This window comes from Rhinolophus sinicus, linkage group LG02 (assembly GCF_036562045.2).
Source record: "Rhinolophus sinicus isolate RSC01 linkage group LG02, ASM3656204v1, whole genome shotgun sequence".
Taxonomy (NCBI): domain Eukaryota; kingdom Metazoa; phylum Chordata; class Mammalia; order Chiroptera; family Rhinolophidae; genus Rhinolophus; species Rhinolophus sinicus.
This window is the reverse complement of record NC_133752.1, coordinates 59,494,498-59,517,512: the sequence shown is the minus strand read 5'-3', so window position 1 is coordinate 59,517,512 and position 23,015 is coordinate 59,494,498. Positions and strand designations below refer to the sequence as shown.

At 32.1% G+C, this 23,015-nt stretch overlaps 1 protein-coding gene across 4 annotated transcripts in view; it reads right to left on the bottom strand.

Moving 5' to 3' along the window:
• The window catches only part of LOC109436821 (sulfotransferase 1 family member D1), a 39,105-nt gene extending 16,128 nt beyond the window's left edge, over positions 1-22,977 (bottom strand). Inside the window, exons 1-3 of one of the 4 annotated variants that reach the window (XM_074324485.1) lie at positions 22,534-22,833; positions 19,389-19,426; positions 3,647-3,799 (exon numbers count right to left, since the gene is read on the bottom strand). In XM_074324485.1, the coding sequence (XP_074180586.1) occupies positions 3,647-3,799; positions 19,389-19,422 (187 nt within the window). In that variant the 5' untranslated portion in view covers positions 19,423-19,426; positions 22,534-22,833. Of the gene's footprint in view, positions 1-3,646; positions 3,800-7,367; positions 7,485-13,545; positions 13,570-19,388; positions 19,427-22,533 lie in introns of those variants that run through there. The other 3 variants (XM_019715656.2, XM_074324487.1, XM_074324486.1) reach the window with 3 other exon arrangements.
• Between the last annotated feature and the right edge of the window lie 38 nt (positions 22,978-23,015).

Here is a 23,015-nt window from a genome sequence, read left to right as displayed (position 1 = left end):
ACATCAAAAACAAAAATGTGCTCTCCATTTACATTCCCTTTCTCTCTTCTCCCTTTTCTTAAGAGATAGCCTTATCTATCTTGAACTTATATGAAGGCCTGACAATTAAGTTTGCAAACTTGTTGCAATGATGTTGCTAACCTTTTTTGATATGAGAGGGATTACTCATTATGAATTTGTACCAACTGCACAAATAGTTAACCATTCAGAAGTGCTGAAAAGCTGCATGAAAAAGTTAGACGACTTACATTTTCGCCAACAATTCATGGCTCTTGCATCATGACAATGCACCAGCTCACACGGCACTGTCTGTGAGGGAGTTTTTAGCCAATAAACAAATAACTGCATTGTAACACCCTCCCTACTAACCTGATCTGGCCCCTAATGACACTTTCTTTATCTGAAGATAAAGTAAATATTGAAAGGAAGGCATTTTGGTGAAATTCAGAACATCAAGGGTATTATGACAACAGCTCTGATGGCCATTCTAGGAAAAGAGTTCCAAAATTGCTTTGAAGGGTGGACTAGGCGTTGGCGTTGGTGCATAGCTTCCCAAGGGGAGTAGTTCAAAGGTGACCCTAGTGATATTCGGCAATGAGGCATGTGGCACTTTTCCTAAGATGAGTTCGCAAACTTAATTGTATAACCTCATATCATGTTTCCCTGAAAATAAGACCTAGCTGGACCATATAAGATCTAGTCTTATTTTACTATAACATAAGACTGGATATAATATACAACATAATATAAGGCAGGGTTACCTTAATTTTTGCTCCAAAAGCTGCATTAGAGCTGATGGTCCGATTAGGTCTTATTTTCGGGGTAACAGGATACATATGTATTATGTGTGTATGTGTGTAAAATCTGATTAAAATAATCACAAAAGTAAAACTTGAAAAGGAAGTAAAATATGGGATATAAAAGAGACATTGTGTAAGTAATGATAGCTCATCTTCCTGTGTGGGATAGATAGAAGCAGCAGCCAAGTTTAATGAGTCTGACCACAAATTTGTATATTTCCTGTTAACATCAAAAAGACTATTAGACTTTGGGAATGAAGAGTACTCAGTCAAAAATGTTCAACATTTGGTAGACGAATGAAGGGAAACAAAGACAACTTTGTGATTGTATCCGTGGTAACTACTGTGTCACTAACAAACAAAAAACAATATATCCTGATTGAACAGAGTAGATCAAGTCATTCTAATCTTTTTGAGATTGTGTCTCACCAGTCTTTGAGAAATGGATCTAAAGTACGTGAGCATATGGTCTACTTAATTGTCTATGGAATTCGATGATGTGGTTATCAAGGCACTGCTGAAAAAGAGATTATAAGACATAGGAGAAAAATATCTTCTTAACTATTCCCATCTCCTTCTTCTTTACCAAACGGGTAATGATAGTCACTAAATTGAATAATCATGGGTGGAAACTAAAAAATTAAGTTAATCTGTGAAAACAGCAAAATTTTTGAAGGATGATCGGCACACAGATGTATTTTGAATTGGCTCCAGATATTAGCATACTTTAGGCTTCACTTTATTTAGTCCTTTCTTGTGGACAACTCTCGCTCCTTCTTGTCCTTAAATCATAAGTAAAGACTCTGTCCCCCATATTCTGACACAATTACAGTGCTAAGAAAAATGTGGGTCAAATTGATACTACACTTGAATAGTTTGTTGCCTGGTCTGGTTTAGGCTTAAGCAATGCTTCATAGAAAAACAAACCAACCAATCAACAAACAAACAACAAACTAAATTCCAAAGTACGATATAACACATTTTATTTTCTATCAGTGTGTGTTTGAAACTGTAGTCAATGAAACCTGATTGGAAGAAGTGCCAACTTAGCTATGCTTTGAAAAATGTTTATTTTCCATTAATTTTTTTTTAAATACATGATTTAGTACATGTAAGGTGGTAGTTAACTTAGATCTTTTAAAACAAATGAACAGGGCACTGGTATATTAATAACTTTAAGATATGTTCACAACAGCTTGTAGAGGAAACAAAATTTAAAATATGACTGAAGAGCATATGATTAATTTATGTGTAGCCGTCTAGCTATCTAACTTTCACTACATCAGAAAAAATTCAGCTTCAAAGAGCATCTTTGTAGATGAACTATTTGTATAATGATACCTTCCAAAGGTTATTGTAATGGTTTCCTGCTTGTAAACATATTTTTAAAAAAATAGCAAAAACAAAAGAGCAGGTACATTCTCAGTGATTGCCCTTCCTTTTCTAAACTTGTACCTCAACAAGGAAATGAAAGGTAGGTTTGGTCCTAAATAATTTGGGTACAATAAACTGCTCAAAGAACAATGTAAGCAGTAGGAAAGAAAGAAAAAAAAAAAGCTTTTGCCAAAACAAGCTTGTTTTTTATATCTACAAAGTTCTGTACAGTACGTTTGTTTACTTTCTGGTGGAAGCTCTTTGTTCTCACGCAATGTTTGTAATGTTGTCACATTAGAATTCCTTAAATTCTGGGCCTTCCTCCCAGGACTTGTTACATATTCTTTTGAAGTAATTTTAATATTTATAATCTAAAAAAGATCAGTGGTCTGTATACTTATTAAAAATGCCTTTTCCTCATTTCCTTTAAGAAATGAGGCAAGAATATAAAAGAAAGTTGACTTTAGAGAGTTTAGTAATTAGAACAACTGATTTAGTATGAGATCAAGTAAATTAATTGGACAAAAGGTGAGAGAACCTCAATTATCTGCTATTTCTCTGTATATTTATCACTGGGTAAATTGGAAGATTCTGTCATAAAAAGATCTGGAGATATAAAAGTTATTGAGTCCTATTAAGTCATCTTCAGTTTTCTTCTCTGAGACCATATGCTTAAGTCAGCAGTTGTTTAAATTTATAACAAATAATTTCTAAACATATTCATAAAATATGTTTAAAATAATAAAATATGAATATTTGACAAAATATTTTTAAATATTAGAATGAACAAACTAAACCTTAAAATGTATAGCGGGTATATATACATATATTTATATTCTAATGCAACAAAATCATTTATATATCAGTTTTAATAATTTGTATTTGAAATTAAAAGGGAAAATGAGACAGACAGCTTTAATTTTCCTTCAGACAGAGCCTCCATTTAATTGCAGACCTTTCAGAATAGGCAGTGAGTTTGTCTAATTTGACACAAAACTATTTCAGCAATAGCTACAGCATTCCTTTGACTAGTGATCTGCCGATCAGTGGGCTTACACATATGGATCAATAACTAATCAGCAAGTACAGTTGGCCCTTGAACAATATGGGGGTTAGGGGTGCCAACACTAACATTTGGCTTCCCAAAAACTTAAGTACAGATAACCCTCGTTATTCATAGGAAATTTGTTCCAGGATCCTGTGGATACCAAAATCCACAGATGCTCACATTCCTTATATAAAATGATGTAAAACAATGTGTAAAGTCAGCCTTTCACATCCACTGATTCCCATCTGGGGATTAAAAATACTGTTTGCTATCTTTGGTTGGTTGAATCTATGGATGCAAAACCTTGGGATACAGATGGTTGACACTATATTTATTGGAAAAAAATCTGTGAATAAGTAAACCTGTGCAATTCCAACCCATGTTGTTCAAGGGTCAGCTGTACAAATAAATGAAAAGATCTTACCAGATTTGGGGTAGGTGGAGATCAAAAGGTCATCTGGTCGGGCTTCAAATGACTCCACCTGGGACCATGCCTCAACAATGCTCCAGAAGAGAGGGACACCCTGGATATCCACTAACTCCCTTCTGAAGACATCCAGCTTGTCCATTTTTGAGACTAGATTTTATACAAAGGGAAATATGTTAAAACATCTTTGTTTCAGTAGCATCAATCAAATTAAAAAACAAATTAATATTTAATTAAGTAAATTAATATTACTGTAGATCCAGCAACATCATATTATGGTACAGTGTATTATGAATCAGTGAAAGAAGAAATATTATTAAAAACTAATGAGGTCTTGCACAGTTTATTTCACATGTGCTGTTTATATGGTAAATATCAACACTGTTTATCAGTGTACTCAATATTGTACAACATTTCCTCAGGCAAGGATTTCTGGGATATGTAATAATGTGACTAAACTTTGGAGTCAGGAGAAAGTGTCTCAACCACAGCACTGCCGTTTCATTGCAGTGGAAATCTGAACAAGCTCCAAACTGCGCTGGGCCTTGTTAACTGCAAAATCAGGAGTGGCCTAACTTAGTACCTGCCTCTGTTAAATTACTGGTTGGGCTGGTAAATGATTATATCTAAGTTATCTACAACAGACCACAAGAATGAAAGGGTGTGTGAAGGAAGGATAGAGAAGAGAAATTAAATGACAAAAAGGACAAGGTAAAAGAAAAGAGCTTGAGGTAAACGTAGCATTGGAAATATAATGCTCTGGTGAAGTTTTTAGCACTAGTGACATCATATGTCATTTTGTAGTTTGGGCATAGCTCTAATGAAGGTATTCTTATTCCTCTTTAGTTGCTATATATAAAAGTGGAAGACTTTGAAATATATCCTAAGTCCTACTCTAAAACATGTTGTTTCCCAATTTAGAATGAGCTGAATGGTTATTTTTCTTTCTCTAAAGTTCTAGAAAAACAATCTTGGGGTTAAAAGGCTTCCTGAGACCCTCTAGCAGCTGCTGAATCTGTCTTTAAGAATTAAAATCAGAAGTCTCTGGAGTCATAGATAAAGTTTAATCTGCACGTTTTCTGAAGTGCAGTCTTTTTTCTTTCTTTTTTTTTTCAAGTCTTCCCAACTCCATCCCTACCCTACCTCATCCAAAGACCTTTTATTTTCAAAGGTCATGAAGTTGCAGGATACAAAATCAATACACAAAAATCTGTTGCATATCTACACACTAATAACAAACTATCAGAAAGACAAATTAAATAAAAATCCCATTTACAATTGCATCAAAAAAAGAATAAAATACCCACGAGTAAATTTAACAAAAGTGATGAAAGACCTGTACACTGAAAACCATAAGACATTAATGAAAGAAATTGAAGAAGACATATAAATGGAAATATATTCTAATTCTCATAAATGGAAATATATGTGCTCATCTATTTGAAAAATTAATATTGCTAAAATGTCCATACTACCAAAACTAATCTACAGATTCAATACAATCCCTATCAAAACTCCAATGGCATTTTTCACAGAAATAGAACAAACAATTCTAAAATGTGTGTGGAACCACAAAAGATCCCAAGTAGATAAAGCAATCTTGACAAAGAAGAACAAAGCTGGAGTCATCACACTCCATGATTTCAAGGTATATTACAAAGCTATAGTAATCAAAATAATATGGTATTGGCATAACAAAAGGCACATAGATCAGTGGAACATAGTAGAGAGCCCAGAAATAAATCTACAAATATATGGTCAATTTATGATAAAGAAGCCAAGAATATACACTAGGGAAAGTACAGTCTTTTCAATAAATAGTGTTGGGAAAACTGGACAGCCACACATGCAAAACAATGAATCTGGACCACTATCTTATACCATACACAAAAATTAACTCAAAATGGATTAAAGCCCTGAATGTAAGACCTGAAACCATAAAACTCCCAGAAGAAAACAGGGATAGTTTTCTTAATTTCTCTGACAATAGTCTTGCAATGATTTTCTGGATCTGACACCAAAAGCAAAGGCAACTAAAGTAAAAATAAACGAGTAGGACTATATTAAACTAAAATATTTCTGGATAGCAAGGAAACCATCAACAAAATAAAAACATAACTTACTAAATGGGACAAAATATTTTTAAATCACATATATAAGGGGCTAATATCCGAAATATATAAAGAACTCATACAACTCAATAGCAAACAAAACAAAATAAAAACAAAAAAACACAATCCAATTAAAAAATGGACAGAAGATATACAAATGGCTAACAAGGACATGAAAAAGTGCTCAATACCACTAATCATCAGGAAAATGCAAATCAAAACCACAATGAGATATAATCTCACATATTTAGAACAGACAAGAAATTATAAGCATTAGTGAGGATGTGGAGAAAAGGGAACAGTTGTGAAGTGTTGGTGGGAATGTAAATTAGTATAACCACTATGGAAAATAGTATGGAGGTTTCTCAAAAAGTTAAAAATAAAATTAACAAATGATTTGACAGTTCTACTTGTGGGTATTTATCTGAAGAAAGTGGAAAACATCAATTTGAAAAGATATATGCACCGCACCCCATGTTCATTGCAGCATTATTTAAAATAGCCAGAACACGAAGATCACCTAAGTCTATACCCAAAAATGGGTAGCTAAAGATGATATGGTATATACACACAATGAAATATTATTCAGCCATAAAAAAAATAATGAAATCTTGCCATTTGTGACAACCTGGATAGACCCTGAGGGCATTATGCTAAGTGAAATAAGTCAGACAGAGAAAGACAAATACCATTTAATGTCACTTATATGTGGAATCTAAAAAGCAAAACAAAACAAATAAACGATGAGTTCATAGATGCAGAGAGTGGATTGGTGATTGCCAGAGGTAGGATTTTGGAAATATGCAAAATGGGTGAAAGGAATCAAAGAGCACAGATGTCCAATTATAAAAAATAATAAGCCATGGAGACGTAATGTACAGCACGGTGATTATAGTTAAGAATACTGTACACACTGTTCCCTAATAAAGTCCTGTTCCCCTTCCCCAATAAAATCTTAAAAAAAAAAAAAAAGAATACTGTATTGCATATTTGAAAGTTGCTAAAAGATTACATTTTAACAGCTTTCATCACAAGATAAATTCTATAACTATGTATGGTGGCAGATGTCAACTAGATTTATTGTGATCATTTCACACTATATACAGATATTGAATTGTTACATTGCATATCTGAAACTAATATTATATGTCAATTATATCTCAATAAAAATAATATTGTCTATCTCCTTAAATAAATTTACTCTGACTTGTAAGATACTATGGTTGAAACTATTTAACAATTATTTTCTAATTAAAATCCAAATCATTTTACCAAGAATTTCATAAAAGAGCTGCAACTTTACCTTAAGTAACTCAGCCTCAGAATACAGAAAGCCTATAAATTTATATGATAGCCCTCAGATACATTTATGTTCCTCTAACCACTCCATCCCTCCACCCAGAAATTAAGATCTTGGGAGGAAAATATAATAACAGGAAAAATAATTTTAATACTTTAAATTTATGATCATGATTGCTTTCTTTATATATTAACTTCTCAAAGTAGCTAAGGTCAGTGTCCCTGCTTCATACTTCTCAAATCTTGTCCATGGTCTTTTCTTTTTTCATATTTCTATTAGACTGGGCTCAGCTTTCCAATTGCCTTACCTTGTTTCTTCTCAATTACCCACAGATTCTTTCTTTCACAAGAAATAGTTGTCAGGCTGGTACTAAAACTCAGGTTTCATTACTCCAAATCAAGTTCTTTAATTTTTTTGTTATTTACTACATTGAAAAACAATCAAAATGAAAAATGTTTTAGGGTATCATTGCTATGTAGTACGTAATCAGCACTTCTGAAACCAGTATGTAAATGCTCAGTGAGATGCTGACCTTCTCTACTCTATCTTGCCCCTGTCCCAGCCCCACTGAAACTGACTTGATTTGCAATTCATCCCACGAGTTAAGGGCTCTTTGTGCTCTGTGATATGACTACTTATATTAAATGTACCTATGCTGATAGAGGATTTCTAGAAGAGATTTTATAATCTTCCTGGAATAAAGTTTCTAGAAATTCCTTCCATATGTATTCAGTCCATTAATGTTTATCAGATTCTCAGTTTGTTATGAAGCAGAGGTTTATCCACAAATAGAGGAAAATTGACAGTGATGCTGCTTAGAAATATTTTCTTTATGGAAAGAGCAAGAGTTAATTTGGAGGAGAACTTCCCAGGCAGGAAATAGCATGTAGAAACAACCTCTGATAGGAGAGAGAAATAAGGCCTGTGTGCCTGGAGTGCAGAAAGCAAGGAGGGGTGGTTAATACTAAGCCAAATTATGTGGTAAGAAACTGGAGATTTCAGGGTTATTAAGTTTGTCTGGGAAATACTGGGTTTCTGACTAGTCTCTTCCAGAACAGGAGTGTCCTCTGCCCTGCAATTATGCACAGTTTTAAACATAGTTCTGTCTTAATATGAGAGGATGGTGATATGTAACCGATCCTGGGATGTTCCTGATTGTCACTGTGGGAGGAGTATATATTTAGATAGTTTTTGTTTGTTTGTTTGTTTTGCTTTTACCAAAAGTCTTGGGATTTATCAATACTATAAAGTTTCAATACCAGTAGGTGATAAGTTGATTCAAGTGTTTGCTATGCCTCCAGTAGGTGATAAGTTGATTCTAGTGTTTGCTATGCCTCAAAAGTAAATTTATGACAGCATTGTGCTATGATTTAATAGTGTTGTTATTGCACTATTTCCTGAAAATATTAGCTAAATTTCATGGATATCTGCCTGTGAAAAGAAAGTGTAGAAATTCAAAAAGTTCAGAATTTGAGGTTATTTCCCTCCCTTTTTCTAAATAACAAATTCTATTATATTTATTTAATAGCATTTACTGGGAAGTACTGGGTATCAAAGAATATTCTGGACCCTGGTGATAGAGCAGGGTTTGAGGCAGAGAAAATGCATTCTCTTTCGCAGCACAAAGACTGTATTTTTCACTGTCCTTTGCAGTTAAATTGGGAGCATGCGACTGAATTCTGTCTGTTGGGCTGTAAGTGATGTAAAATCTTTCCTCTATCCTCTAGTCCTATCTCTACTGCCATGGAGCCTTTGGAGTTAATGTGTTCAGATGCCTAGATACAAGACTGAGGTGATTGCTTTACCTTTCTTCAGACTGTGACAGTGAAAAGTAACTCGTTACTATGTTAAGTCATTGATATATTGGTGATTTTTTTTTGAACAGCCAAATATATTGTGGATAGTGTAGGAAAATTCTCAGAGAAACTATCTATTCTTACAGAGCTTATAGTCAATGCTGAGTTAGATAAACACAGAATAAGTATTATAGTATACAGATGTAAGAACCACGAAAAAAAATAAAATACGGTAAAGTGTAAAGAATGAAGAGTTCAATGGTAAGGAAATGAGAACTAGAATTTATACATGAAGGACAGATAAATGAGTGTCTACACTGTAAATGTGGTAAGCCTCACAGATGGCTTCAGCATTCTCTACTCTGTAAGTTTTCTTTCAGTGATTTCATCCAATTCAAAGTTTTAAACACTCTCTCTATGCTGATCTACACATACAAATGTTTTCAATATCTTGACAGACTTATATATTCAGTTGCCTTCTGAACATTTTTGTGAATGTCTCAAACTGTGTTGCAAATTCAAAATGTATCAATATGAGATCAGCCCTTTCCAACCTATACAGGAATCTGCTTTTCCTACTCTGTTATCTAGGTTCTAACTTAACTATAAATCTCTAGAAAACACACTCGCAACAACAGAACACCATCCCCTCTGAGTTTTAACATATCTTCTGCTAAGTTAAAGTAAATTAAGTTATGAGAAATGAAAAGTAATCTTCTGAAATGAGATCTGCTTTTCTCAATAGTAGACACAGCTTCTGAATATCCCAACTATCTCAAATACATATGATCTAAGTGACACACTTGATACTGCTACTAGGTAATAATAGCGTCTCAAAGATGTGATAGAAAAAAAGCCTTTCTTGCCTGTGGAGTTGAAGCTGACATCACTTCATCTCCATGGTTAGCCATATTTGCCCTCCTATATGGACATCATTTTCTTATAGGACTCTAAGTATTTCAATTCACCTCTCTGACCTTCCATTTTTCATCTATAAAATGAAAGGGTTGAAATATATTATGTTTGAGAGCCCTTCGAAAGCTATCCTTCTATGAATTTGTGAGTATCTAATATCCAATTTTTGGATATTGAATAGTGGATTGGCTAGCATGGGAATCAGGTTATAGTCTACATTATGACACCGAAAAACCTGACCCCAATAGATGAAATATACTCAGATGTATCATATCTGACTGAGTACGTTTACATCACATCACAGTACATTTACATTGAAATTACATATATATTACTTTATTACAAGCTTTAAAATATATATTATATTTATTATGGTCAATAGTTATTGAAGTACTTGTTATGTGCAATGCACTAATATATACACAGATAACACTTATTTTTGTAAACTCTTATCTTAATAAATATGTAATTCTTGAAGATAAAAATGTTTATAAAACAAAGCTGAATGTATATAAGTATCATGAAATAGAATCCTTCATCAAGATTTAAAGAAGGAAGACATCTAATTGAGGATACTAGAAAAGACCTGGAGAATGATAACATTTGAGATCAGGTGTGAGGGGTTGATAGAGTTTTAACAAGAATAGATATCATGATTATTCATGAGAGTATGTGATGCAAGAATAAAGGTAAAAGAGAAGAAATGTATGAGATATGTTCAGGAGAGGGTGAGTGGATCACACTGACTGAAAGTTTCTTCATTTTCAGGAGAGTAATTCCTTCATTGATTCCTTCAACAATATCAATTATGTGTCAACTACATACTAACAGTTGGCCAGGCAAAAGACAGAAAAGCCTTCTACCTACATAAAATTTGCTGTCTAGTGGGTAGTGAAGGATATATGTGTAATTGAAAAATTGTCCCTATTGTAGACAATTGTGAATGTTGTGCTCCAGAGTGTATATTCAATTAATGATATGAAGGGCTACTTAGGATTTTGAACAGAGGAATGACATTATTGAACTAATATGGAAATGTGAGGAAGTGTTGACTGTAAATAAAGAAACATGTAATTCTCCTCATCACTTCCCAATGCTCTTGCAGTGTTCACATACGATGTAAATGATTAAATCCATGTTTAATTTTACTTACATATGGTATTTGATATTTTTGACCATATATTCTTCTGAAACTTTCTTGATTTTTATGCTCCTGTCTCTTTATTAATTCTCAATTTCCCAAAATAATATATAGACCAGAAGTGTGTTTTGTTTTGTTTTTCTTGGAGTCCTATAGTTGATATTTGTCTCTTATCTTACTTTACACACTTTACCATGGTTTTAACAACCACCTATAGGCTGATCCTCCAAAAGGTAGATTTATCTTTATTTTGTTTTGAGCTGCAGACCTGTATATCCAACTACTATTGCCCATCTTCTCCCAGATGTTCCTTAGCCATCTCAAATTTAATAACAACAAATTTAACACATGAGTCTCACTCTCTAGCGAACAGTTCTTGTCTGAGAGTTCCTATGTACCTTATATTTTGGTGATACCATATTCACCCACCACTGAAGTCAGAAATCTGGAAGTCATCTTAGATTCTATATTTGACTCTTCCAAATCCAGCTGGTTCACAAATCTAATTGTTTTTGTCTTTCAAGAATCCCTGGGAAAAGCAGCTTCTCTTCATGAACTAGTTTAGTGGTTAAGACTATAAGTTCTCTAGATTAATGATTCATATGCCAGATCTATCATTTACTACCAAAGTGACTCTGTACAAATCAAAAAACCTGATTTCAATTTTCTAATCATAAAACAAAGGTAATGATTTACTTAATTTATGCAGCTATTGTGGTGGAGAATAGAAGATGGATATAACTTGGTTGTTGAAAGAACATGGTGCATATTTAGTAAATGGTAGCCATTACTGTTATCATTATTATTGTCCAAGCAAGCCTTTATTAATGTCCTATCATCATATACCCTGTACTATGGCAATGGTTTTAAAATTAGTTTCCTTATCTCTAAGCTCAGTTCCTCCTTTCTACCTGCCAACTCTCATTATGTTATATTGAAAACTTGATCACAGATATATAGATAATGTATTACAGAATTGTACACATGAAATCTATGTAACTTTACTAACAATTTTCACCCCGATAAATTTTAATTTAAAAAAAAAGAAAAATACATTAACTTTCTCTCTTTTGAGATGTTCATTAACTGTTATCACCTTGATATAAAAAAACCTGATCACAGCCTCGTCATTGAAAGGATAAAGTTTAAAGAGCGTTATCATGATTTTTGCATTTAAACTTCTTTGACCCTCTTTCTGTTTACCTCCACTCAGCACTTAGACTTTAGCCTCTAGCAACCAGGCCATTGAAAAAACAAAAATTCTACTTCCTCCCCTCTAGTTGTTGCAATTGGACATTTCTGTCCTTGATCTGATATTCTTAATTCTCTTGTCTATCTGGAAAATGCCAATTCATTTCTCAAAATCTTGTGCAAATTTCAGATATTCTCAAAATTACTCTCTTCTCCAATTCCATATCTTTAACATACTGATAGAATTTTATACATTTTAGTGTGTTGTTATTATCTGTTTACAATGTGTTTTCTTGATTAGAATTTAGGTTCCTTGTCCCAGGATTGGAACATGTATTTGACTTTGTAATCCAAGGCCTTTACTTTATTGAGGTTAATAAATGTATATTGAAATGAGATGAAGCTTCCCTAATAGTCTAGGTGGAATAATCAGGTATCAAATTATTTTATGTTACCACTATAATTTTTATTGTCAAACTAGCACTTTTATACTATGTCATAAACACAATCAACAAGGAGTTTACATTGTAAATCATTATCCAAAATACATACACACACACACACACACACACACACACAACCTTGTTTTTAGCGCATGTATTTTGTTATTTAATCCTCATAAAAAAATCTCCTAATTTAAGTCTTATTATCCCCATTTGACCAAGAGAGAAATTAACCAAGAGAATGTTTAAGTAACTTGCCCAGATCACATACTGTCACTAAATGGCAGGACTGGGTTTAAACCCTAATAGTCTTACTACACAGCCAGCAATGTTTACCACTGAAATATAAACACTGAAGAAATAAATCTTAATACAAGGCAACATAACAGAAGAAGTGTTAAATTATGGTAAAGTGGTCATCAGATCTATAGTACAAGTGATATGATTTGATTTTGACCATGATGTTTGGCTAATCAGATTTTGACCATGACGTTTGGCAAAAGAATATTCTAGGTAGAAAAGATAGAGAAACAGTGTTCCTTTTTGCTCAATAATGCACACACTAAAGTGTTCTGTAAATATATGGAGATTTAATCTACTATAGTGCATATGAAATGACTTTTAGAAAATCTGAATCACACTGATGATTTATTACAATAATATTTGTCTTTATTCAATACTCATATTTTATCTCATTACATAAAATTTTATTTGGGACCATTTCTAAAGGGATAAATTGTACATTTTAGACCTTGCTTCATGTGGAAAGCTGTATAATAAAATATTTCAATTTATGTAGCTTTTTGTAATATCTGTGTTTTTGCCAATATCTGGTTATTTACAGGTCATTCATTAAAGGTGAACTAATCATATAAGTGTATTTTAATATTTCCTGTATCCTATTCAAATTTTGCATGAGTTTAATATTCTAAATTAACAATATGACTCCTAAAAAACCCAAAAGTATTCGTGGAAGAAATGCAGTCAAATTTATCTTACCTTTAAACTCCTGAGAGCTTTAAATGAGTATCTTCAAGTTAAAAATCATTAAAAGGATGATATTTGAGTGATATATAACAACACTACGTGAGAGAAATTGAGCTGGTGAAAGCTCAGGAAATGTTGTAAGAAGATGAATGTTTCCCTTAGACCTCTTTTGTTTACTTCTCTGAAAATGTCCCTTGAAACATACTTCCTCTGGGGGATAACTGCAAAACCTTGGAAACAATTTAATATTCTTCAGGCTGTTAAAGTCAATGTTAATCCATGTTTACGTGAGCAAAACTATTGACTCTCAGGCCCATTAGTGAATAAAAATAATGAAATATTGTACTTAAGGATATGATACATCTTAATCATTAAGACAAATTGAATACTAAACTGATAATAATACATTATTTTCCTAGAAAGTGATATTTTGATATTCAACAGATTCTTAACCTAAACAGGACAGATTTTATTAGTTCCTTTTTCAATATGTGAAAGCTAAATATTTTACTAATAGGAATGCTGTATTTGTGGGGTTTTTCTAAACATAGCTTTGAGAACTGGAATAGAGGCAAATAAGTCCTGCTTTTCCACAAACCAGTGTGGTATGACCCTCAGCTACTTACTTACCTCACAGTTTTGAGCCATATTTTACCTATCTAAAAAATAAGGGAAATATACCAAGCGGTTACTCCAGTTTGTTTCACACCTAACATTATACAATTTTAAGTGAAATTAATATTTTTTGATTACCAAACTATATTCTTTACATCACAACAATGGAAACAAGAAAGGAATGAGCATTTTTACAGAACACTCCTTTATCACTAAAACACCCCATTAGGATATTCCTAATTAAAATGCTTCTTTGCTTTTATAAAAACTCAAAGTACACATTTATAAAACTTCTCATTTATAAAAACTCAAAAATAATACAAGTACTATTCTGTATTTTTCACACGACCCGTGGCAGTTTATCTCTGCAATAAATGATCCAATTACATGGCTTTTGATTGTTGTATGTTGTTTGCCGTGTACCTATAAATGAGGCCATATTCTCTTCCCAAAAACTGTATCTTATAAACAGTCTTAGCTCATATTACAGTTACCAAATTTAATTGCTTAAAACAACATGGAGCAATTTTAAGACATGGGCTATAAAGAAGATTGATATGTATTAAACTTATAGGCATTATACTTTCCATATCACACATGTCCACTTAAGCCTAATAACAATAGCTTTGAAATTCATATTATCATTAGAAATTTTCAGAGTTTATGCAACTTGCCCAACTACAAAAAACTTATAAATGGTAAAATCAGGTTTAAAATCCTGGGACATAACATACCGAATATAAAAGCACTCAGCTTTGTTGCTGAATGGCTACTGTTAGAAAAATCTAGAATTTACCAACTATGTGGCTTAGGCAAGCAAACTTTATTTTGTGCACAGAATTCTTCATTTTAGCAGATAGTATCCAATTCATAGAATCATTATCATTGTGTCATCGTCATTGTTATAATTTCATAAATGAAATAATTGAAAGTGCATAAAGATGCAGCATGCTGTCTGGCATGCAAAAATTGCTGAATACAGCTTAAGTATTACTAAAATTATTTAATATTATCACCATTAATACCATCATAATCTCAAAGTCTATGCTTTTTAAAAATTTTAATGCTGCCTCAAATTCAAAGAAAAGTTCTCTTATACCTAGAGAACAATTCTCCATCTGTCACTGTCCCACACAAAAAGAGATAATGGGTCTAAATTTTTATATTTAATCTCTGCCTAATAATCAATCATTAACCCTACAAGTGCTTGGCAACTTTAGCCTTTTAGGAGGAGAAAATTGCACTTACCTGTATCCTCCATCTCACACAGAAATTTTAAGGTTATATATACACTATTCTTTGATATCCTCAGACAATTAATTGTACCTAGTCAGGAAGTATTGGATGCCATTTGCTATTAGGCACTTTTTTATTGGCAGGGTCTTTCAACAAAGGTATTTGACAGTGAAGAATTAATTATACTCTTTTCCATCTGAGAACCCTGGGGCCTAATAAAATCCAGAAACCAGCTTTCCAGTGCCATAGCAATGGAAAACATTGGTAAGGTAATCATTTCAGTTCCCAAAAACATAAAAAACTGCTTTGTAATAAGCCTTACTTGTTTGTTAGCCTAAATGAAATACATGTTAGAAATAAGATAAACATGTATTTTCATTAAAAACATAAGTGTGCGTGTGTGTGTTTGTATATGTGGCGATTTTTTGTTTGTTTGTTTGTTTCTTTAATGATTTAGTTTCCTGACACCATGGGGCTATATGATTTTACCTGAAGTTTTAAGTAAGACAACCAACTAAGTGAAAGTTTCCTGTTTTATAAAACCCAAAGTAGGCAAAAGTAGATAGGTTGAGAAATAAACATTTATGGAGTATTTACTATGGATAGGACTAAGTTTTCAAAAGAACCTTCCAAGTGCGGTTTTCAATAATTTTCCAATGCATTTTCTTTGCCATAATGTCCTCATTGGTAAAATGGGAATATTACATGTCATTGCACTGGATAGTTGTGAGAATTAAATGAGTAAAGTACATAGAACAACGCTTGACACAGACTAAAGATCAATAAAACACTAACAACAAAAATAACTAGAATAATAATTTAGCCTTATAGCATTTTTAAGATAGATATTATTTATCCCTATCTTACAGAAAAAGAAACTGAGGCTTGGAAGAGGTATGAGCATTTCCCAAAGTGAAACAACATATATGAAATAAAGTAAGAAATTATAATCGGTTTTACAGATTCTGGCAACCACCTTGTTCCCTTTTTTTTCCTTCAGTTAAATAATTAGTTCACTTTCTTTAAAAAAAACAAAAACCCTAATATAAAAGTGTTTAAAGTTTTGAATTTGCCCTTGATCACAGCTTTGGCCAATTCTGAGATTTTTAATATTGCCAGTTTTTATTATTTACTACATAATTTGTATTTAATTATAGGAAGATTGCTTACCCAATAGATTATTTTAAAGAAAATATATTTGGTTGGCTTTAATTTTCTAATCAATTGTATTTTATAACAATGTTTAATTCATTTCTCAATGTTAACTTGCTGGTCTAGAGAATGCAAACATTACAAATTCTACATTTTAGATGTGAGGGTGATTTTCTTGCACCGATAAATGATCATTTTATTGTAAGTTTTATTATCTATTGGTAGTATGAACTTAATTGAGTGTGTATATATATAGATGCACATACAAATGAATTCAATATCAATGTATTTTTAAATATTCAAAATCTTATTAATTTATATTTTTATTACATTTATTGGGATGATATTGGTTAGTAAAATTATATCAGTTTCAAGTATACAATTCTATAATACGTCATTTCTATATTGTATTGTTTGTTCATCACCCACAGTCAGTTCTTTTTCCATCACCATATATTTGACCCCGCTACTCTTTTTAAAAAATTTAATCTGTTAAATAGATTATGATTGTGTAAGATCTCCCTCTGAACATGTTTTGATCAATTTATCTCAAAACTGTTAACATATACAGTATGAGTTTTAATTTTTACTTTGAAAATATGCTATTTGAAGCATAAAATTTTATTTGTTTTGTATTTATTATATAATATAATATTTATTGTCATAGATTCAGCTTTCTACAACTTTAGTCATTTTTGTTTTATGACACAATAATATTGTTACCTTTTTTGCATATATCTGTTATCTATTTCTCAACACAAACTAAAAAAAATCTATCTATCTATCTATCTATACTATGTGTATATATATATATATATATATATATATATATATATATATATATATGATTTTTTTAAACCAAGGAGTCATTTTATTAACAGAGGAAATTCATTATTGTATTTAAAATGTTTCCTTCTTCTTTACTCATCTACAACTACATGAGTACAGTAACTTTTATGCATGAGTTTCTTTTGAAGGTAAGATAAAAAATGCAGTCTCTTTGAGAAATGATAGTATTTCTATAGAATAAAAGAATTGATAATTTCTGCTAACTTGAGAAGACTAGAGTTAAGGTTAATCTTAAATCCACGTTTCCAAGGGTGAAGTGACCCATGGTGGGCTGAATCAGACCTAAAGAAAATTATCTGGGCAATGTCAGATTCCTTGTTGCCAAACCTTTTCCCCTAGCAATGAATTTCTCTTCTCTATGAAAGATTAATGTTATCTCCACTCTTCTTCCTCTTTAAAACCTATTCCCAGGATGTGGTAAAATGAGATGGGATGAGACATGTATATTGTGAAGCTTGATAGAACTGCTCTTTAATTCTTCATAGAAGTAGATAACTGCCTGCCTTAATCCACTTGTGTACCTTACACTGGAATATTTTAGATTCTGCCTGGCCACAGGTCCATGAAAGTATTCTGCAAATTTATAAATGCTTTTGAAAGTTATTTCCTGTCAGTGTTTGAAATCAGTTTCAAAGACTCTTTTACATTTTTTGGTATCAAGTTACAGCACCAAAGAGGAAGTTGCTCTTAGAAGAAATGAAGAAAGATATAAATTTACTAACATTCCAGGAAGAACAAAGAATCCAATTGATGTTGAAAAACATCCTCTAAATACTGTGGGCCATCATGAAATACTAAATGAGTCATGTAACCCAAAATTAACTTTTTTTTAAATCACATAAAAACTTCTAGTATATCTGGAAATTTAGATATCATATGACAGTATAAGACTTCAATTATATTATTCTCACTTTAAATTGAGGGTGTAGTGATTTTAAAGTCCAGTATAGCTTTATACATGTTGATAGCTAACAAATCTACATACCATTAAAAAAAATAAGATTCCACAAAACTCTTAGAACTGATAAATGAGTTCAATAAAATATCAGGATACAAAATTAATATGCAGAAATAAATTGCATTTTTATACACCATTAACAAACTATCAGAAAGATAAATAAGTTAAGAAAAGAATTCCATTTATAATTGCATGAAACAGAGTAAATTACCTGGGAATAAATTTAACCAAGGAGATAAAAAAACCTGTACTCAGAAAATTGTAAGACATTGAAGAAGAAAATTGAAGAAGATACAAATAAATGGAGCATGTACCATTCTTATGGCTTGGAAGAATTAACATCATTTAAAATGTCCATACTACCCAAAACGATCTATAGATTCAATACAATACTTATTAAAATACCAGTGGCATTTTTCACAGAACCAGAATAAATAATCCTAAAATTTATATGGAACCACAAAAGATTCCAAATAGCCAAAGCAATCTTGAGACAGAAGAACAAAGTTGGACGTACAACGCTACCTAATATCAAACTATGCAAGGCTTCGGTAACCAAAACAGCACTGTACTAGCATTAAAAATAGACAGGTAGGGGTGGCCAGTTGGCTCAGTTGGTTAAAGTGCAGTGCTCATAACACCAAGATCACCGGTTTGATTCCCACATGAACCAGTGAGCTGCACCCTCCACAACTAGATTGAAAACAACTTGACTTGGAGCTGAGAGGTCCTAGAAAAACATACTGTTCCCCAATATTCCCCAATAATTTTTTTTTAAAAAGACACATAAATTTTTTAAAAAGTCACATGGGCAGAGAACAGAATAGAGAGTCCAGAAATAAACCTATATAACTATATGGTCAACAAATCTATGACAACACTAATTTGAAAAGCTATATGCACTCCTACGTTTATTGCAGTATTATGTACAATGACAAGATACGGAAGCAACCTAAGTGCCCATCTATAGACAATTGGATAGAGAAGATATGGTACATATATAGTATGGAATATTACTCAACCATTGAAAAGATTGAAATCTTACCGTTTGTGAAAACTTTGGTGGACCTAGAGTTCATTATGCTAAGTGAAATAAGTCAGACAGAGAAAGACAAATATCATATAATTTCACTTATATATGGCATCTAAAGAACAAAATAAATGAACAAACAAAACAGAAAAGACTCATAGATACAGAGAACAAACTGATGGTTGCTAGATGGGAAGGGGATTGGGGGCTAGGTGAAAAAGTTGAAGGGATTAAGAAGTACAAATTAGTAGTTACAAAATAGTCATGAGTATGTAAAGTACAGCATTAGGGCATATAGCCAACAATATAGAAATAACTATGTATAATGCCAAGCTATTTATGGTGCCAGGTGGGTACTAGACTTATCAGGCAGATCACTTTGTAAATTATATAAATGTCTAGCCACTATGCAGTACACATGAAACTAATATAAAATAATACTGAATGTCAACTGTAATTAAAAATAAAAATTAAATTTTAAAAAATCTATGACAAATAAGGCAAAAATATACAATGAGGTAAAGACAGTCAGTTCAGTAAATGGTATTGGGAAAACTGAAAAGATACATTCAAAAAAATTAAATTAGAACACTTTCTTGTATCATGTACAAGATTAACTCAAAATGGGTTAAAGACTTAAATGTAAGAACCAAAACCAAAAATCTTCTAGAAGAAAGCATAGGCAGTAAACTCTTTGACATTGCTCTTAGTAATAGTATTTTAGACATATCTCTTTGGGCAAGGGAAATAAAAAAAAAAAAAAAAGAGACTACATCACTCTAAAAAGTTTTTGCAAGGGCAGGAAACCATGAACAAAATGAAAAGATAACCTACTGAGTGGGAAAAAGTATACACCCATGATACATCTGATAGGGGGTTAATATAAAAAATGTATAAGGAATTCATATACAACTTAATACCAAAAAAAAAAAAAAATCTGATTAAAAAGTGGGCAGAGGACCTGAATAGACATTTCTCCAAAGAGGATATACACATGGCCAATAGATATATGAAGAGATGTTGAAGGTCACTAATCATCAGAGAAATGCAAATAAAAAATGTAATAGAATGTCCTCACACCTGTCAGAATGATTATCATCAATGAAGCAACAAATGACAAATGTTGCTGAGGAAGTGAAAAAAGCATGGAAAACCGGATGCACTGTTGGTTAGATTACAAATTGGTTTAGCCACTATGGAAAACAATATGGAGGGTCTTCAAAAAATTAAAACTAGTATATGATCCAGCATTCCCACTTCTGGGTATTTATACAAAAAATGCAAAATACTAATCTGAAAAGATGTATGCCCCTCTATGTTTATTGCAGCATTATTTACAATAGCCAAGATGTGGAAGCAACCTAAAGTGTCCATCAATAGAAAAATGAATAAGGAAGTGGTACATATATAGAATGCAATATTACTTGGCCATGAAAAGAATGAAATCTTACCATTTGCAACAACATGGATGGACCCAGAGATAGATATTATGCTAAGTGAAATAAGTCAAAGACAAACACCATATGATTTCACTTATATGTGGAATCTAAGAAACAAAATAAATGAACAAACAAAACAAACAAACTCATAGATAGGAAGAACAAACTCATGGTTATCGGATGGGAGGAGGCTTGGGTGACTGTGTGAAAAAAGGTGAAGAAATGAAGAAGTACAAATTGGTAATTACAAAATAGTCATGGGGTTGTAAAGTACAGCATAGGGAATATAGTCAGCAATATTGAAATAACTGCATGGTACCAGGTGGGTACTAGAATTACGGGGGATCAGTTTGTAAGTAATATAAATGTCTAACCACTGTGTTGTATACCTGAAATAATATTGAATGTCAACTGTAATTGAAAAACATAAGTAAATAAAAATATAATTTTGGAACATTTTCAGGACATTGGCTTATACATTTCAAATATATAACTTTTCAACTATCTGTGGAAAATACCGTGTTTCCCCGAAAATAAGACTTAGATGGGCCATTGGCTCTAATGTGTCTTTTGGAGCAAAAATTAATATAAGACCCGGCATTATATTATTATATTATTATATTATATTAAGACCCAGTCTTATATTAATTTTTGCTTCAAAAGACTCATTAGAACCGATGGCCCGGCTAGGTCTTATTTTTGGGGAAATACAGTATTTAGATTTTTAAAAAATAGTAACTGTGAAGTATTTATCCACTGGAGAAAAACTTATAATGGCTAATCACAAGCATTAGACTAAATACTGACTTACTAAAGTTGTTTTAATTTAAAATATTTGGATTTAAAATATATTAAGCTTTTATCATTTGTTGTTAAAATATAATGTTAAGTATTTTCATTACTATGATAAACAATGATGTCACATGACTCTTCATTTATCAGGGCTTTTTGTACTAATGTAGGGTTCTTAAAATAATGCTTTGGTAATAAACACAAGAGAAAAAACAGGGATGTTTTAAGTGAACATACTGAAGTGGTTATTCATTAAAATGACAAGAGGAGGGTATATGTGAAAAAAATAAAATAGATCAAATCTTATTTCAAAACACTTTAGGAAGTAAGAGTTTCTGGAAATTTGAAGAACACAACACTATAGTGGTTCTCTGACTTAATGATTAAAAAGATTGAATATATATTGTAGTGAAAACATTCCATAGAGTTAAAATATTTTTGAAATAGGAAATAAAGCAGTCATCAGTGGAAAATGCACTTATTTAGTATCTGTACAATACATTGTCTTTGGGAATCTTGAGAAGTACACAAAAGCAGACTTGTGAAAACTATATCTTTGCTGAGACCTCATTTTCATATTCACACACTAGAATTTTTAAGAACTCATCCTAGCGGTGGATGATGCAAGACTATTGCTTTGAATTAAATAGAAATACTGAGAAGGTAAAGACTAATAGCCTTTAATATTATTTTAGCTTTATAAACCTAAAATTAGTAGAGCAGCCTACTTTAACACAATTTTAAATATGAAAAATAATCCTGTGATTTTAAGATAAGAAATCTGGATGTAATAATCCCCAAGTATTTTCCATTTTATGGAAAAACATTCATACTAGAACTTTCCATTTCACATTCTCTAATTTTTCAATTGTTGAATTTAGTTTTATATAAAATATGGGCACTTTAAATACAGTTGATAAATCACTTACCAGGAGCCTGTCTTGAGAAGCTGGAAGTCCAGATTTTGTTTCTACAGTAATTGGTTAATGGAAGTTTCACTCTGTTGTTTCAGTCAAACAAGATAATCTGTTACCAGGCAATAAGAAGGCAAAAGGTGAACTCTGTAGAGCTGTACGAAATTAATGATTAAGCTGTATAAAGTCTGTTCTTATTTTAAAGATTAAAGGATTAAGGGAAGGCTTTTGTTGTCACTTGTGGGAGGAAATAGAATGAAACAAAGAGCCCAGAGAAAGTCTCTGGAATTACTTATGAGTATGTATAATAAATGAAGCTTTTCACATTTACTTTTACTTTTGTTTCGATTTCAATTATAAAAGCAAAGTGAAACACAGTTGGCTGTTTCATAGCTCCAGTGCTCCAATTAGAAGCCCTCGCTTAAAAGTTGTTTGTCTGTACTCCTAGAGTTGGGAAGTTAGACAGGCATGAGCATGCTCCCTGGGTGGGAGCAGAG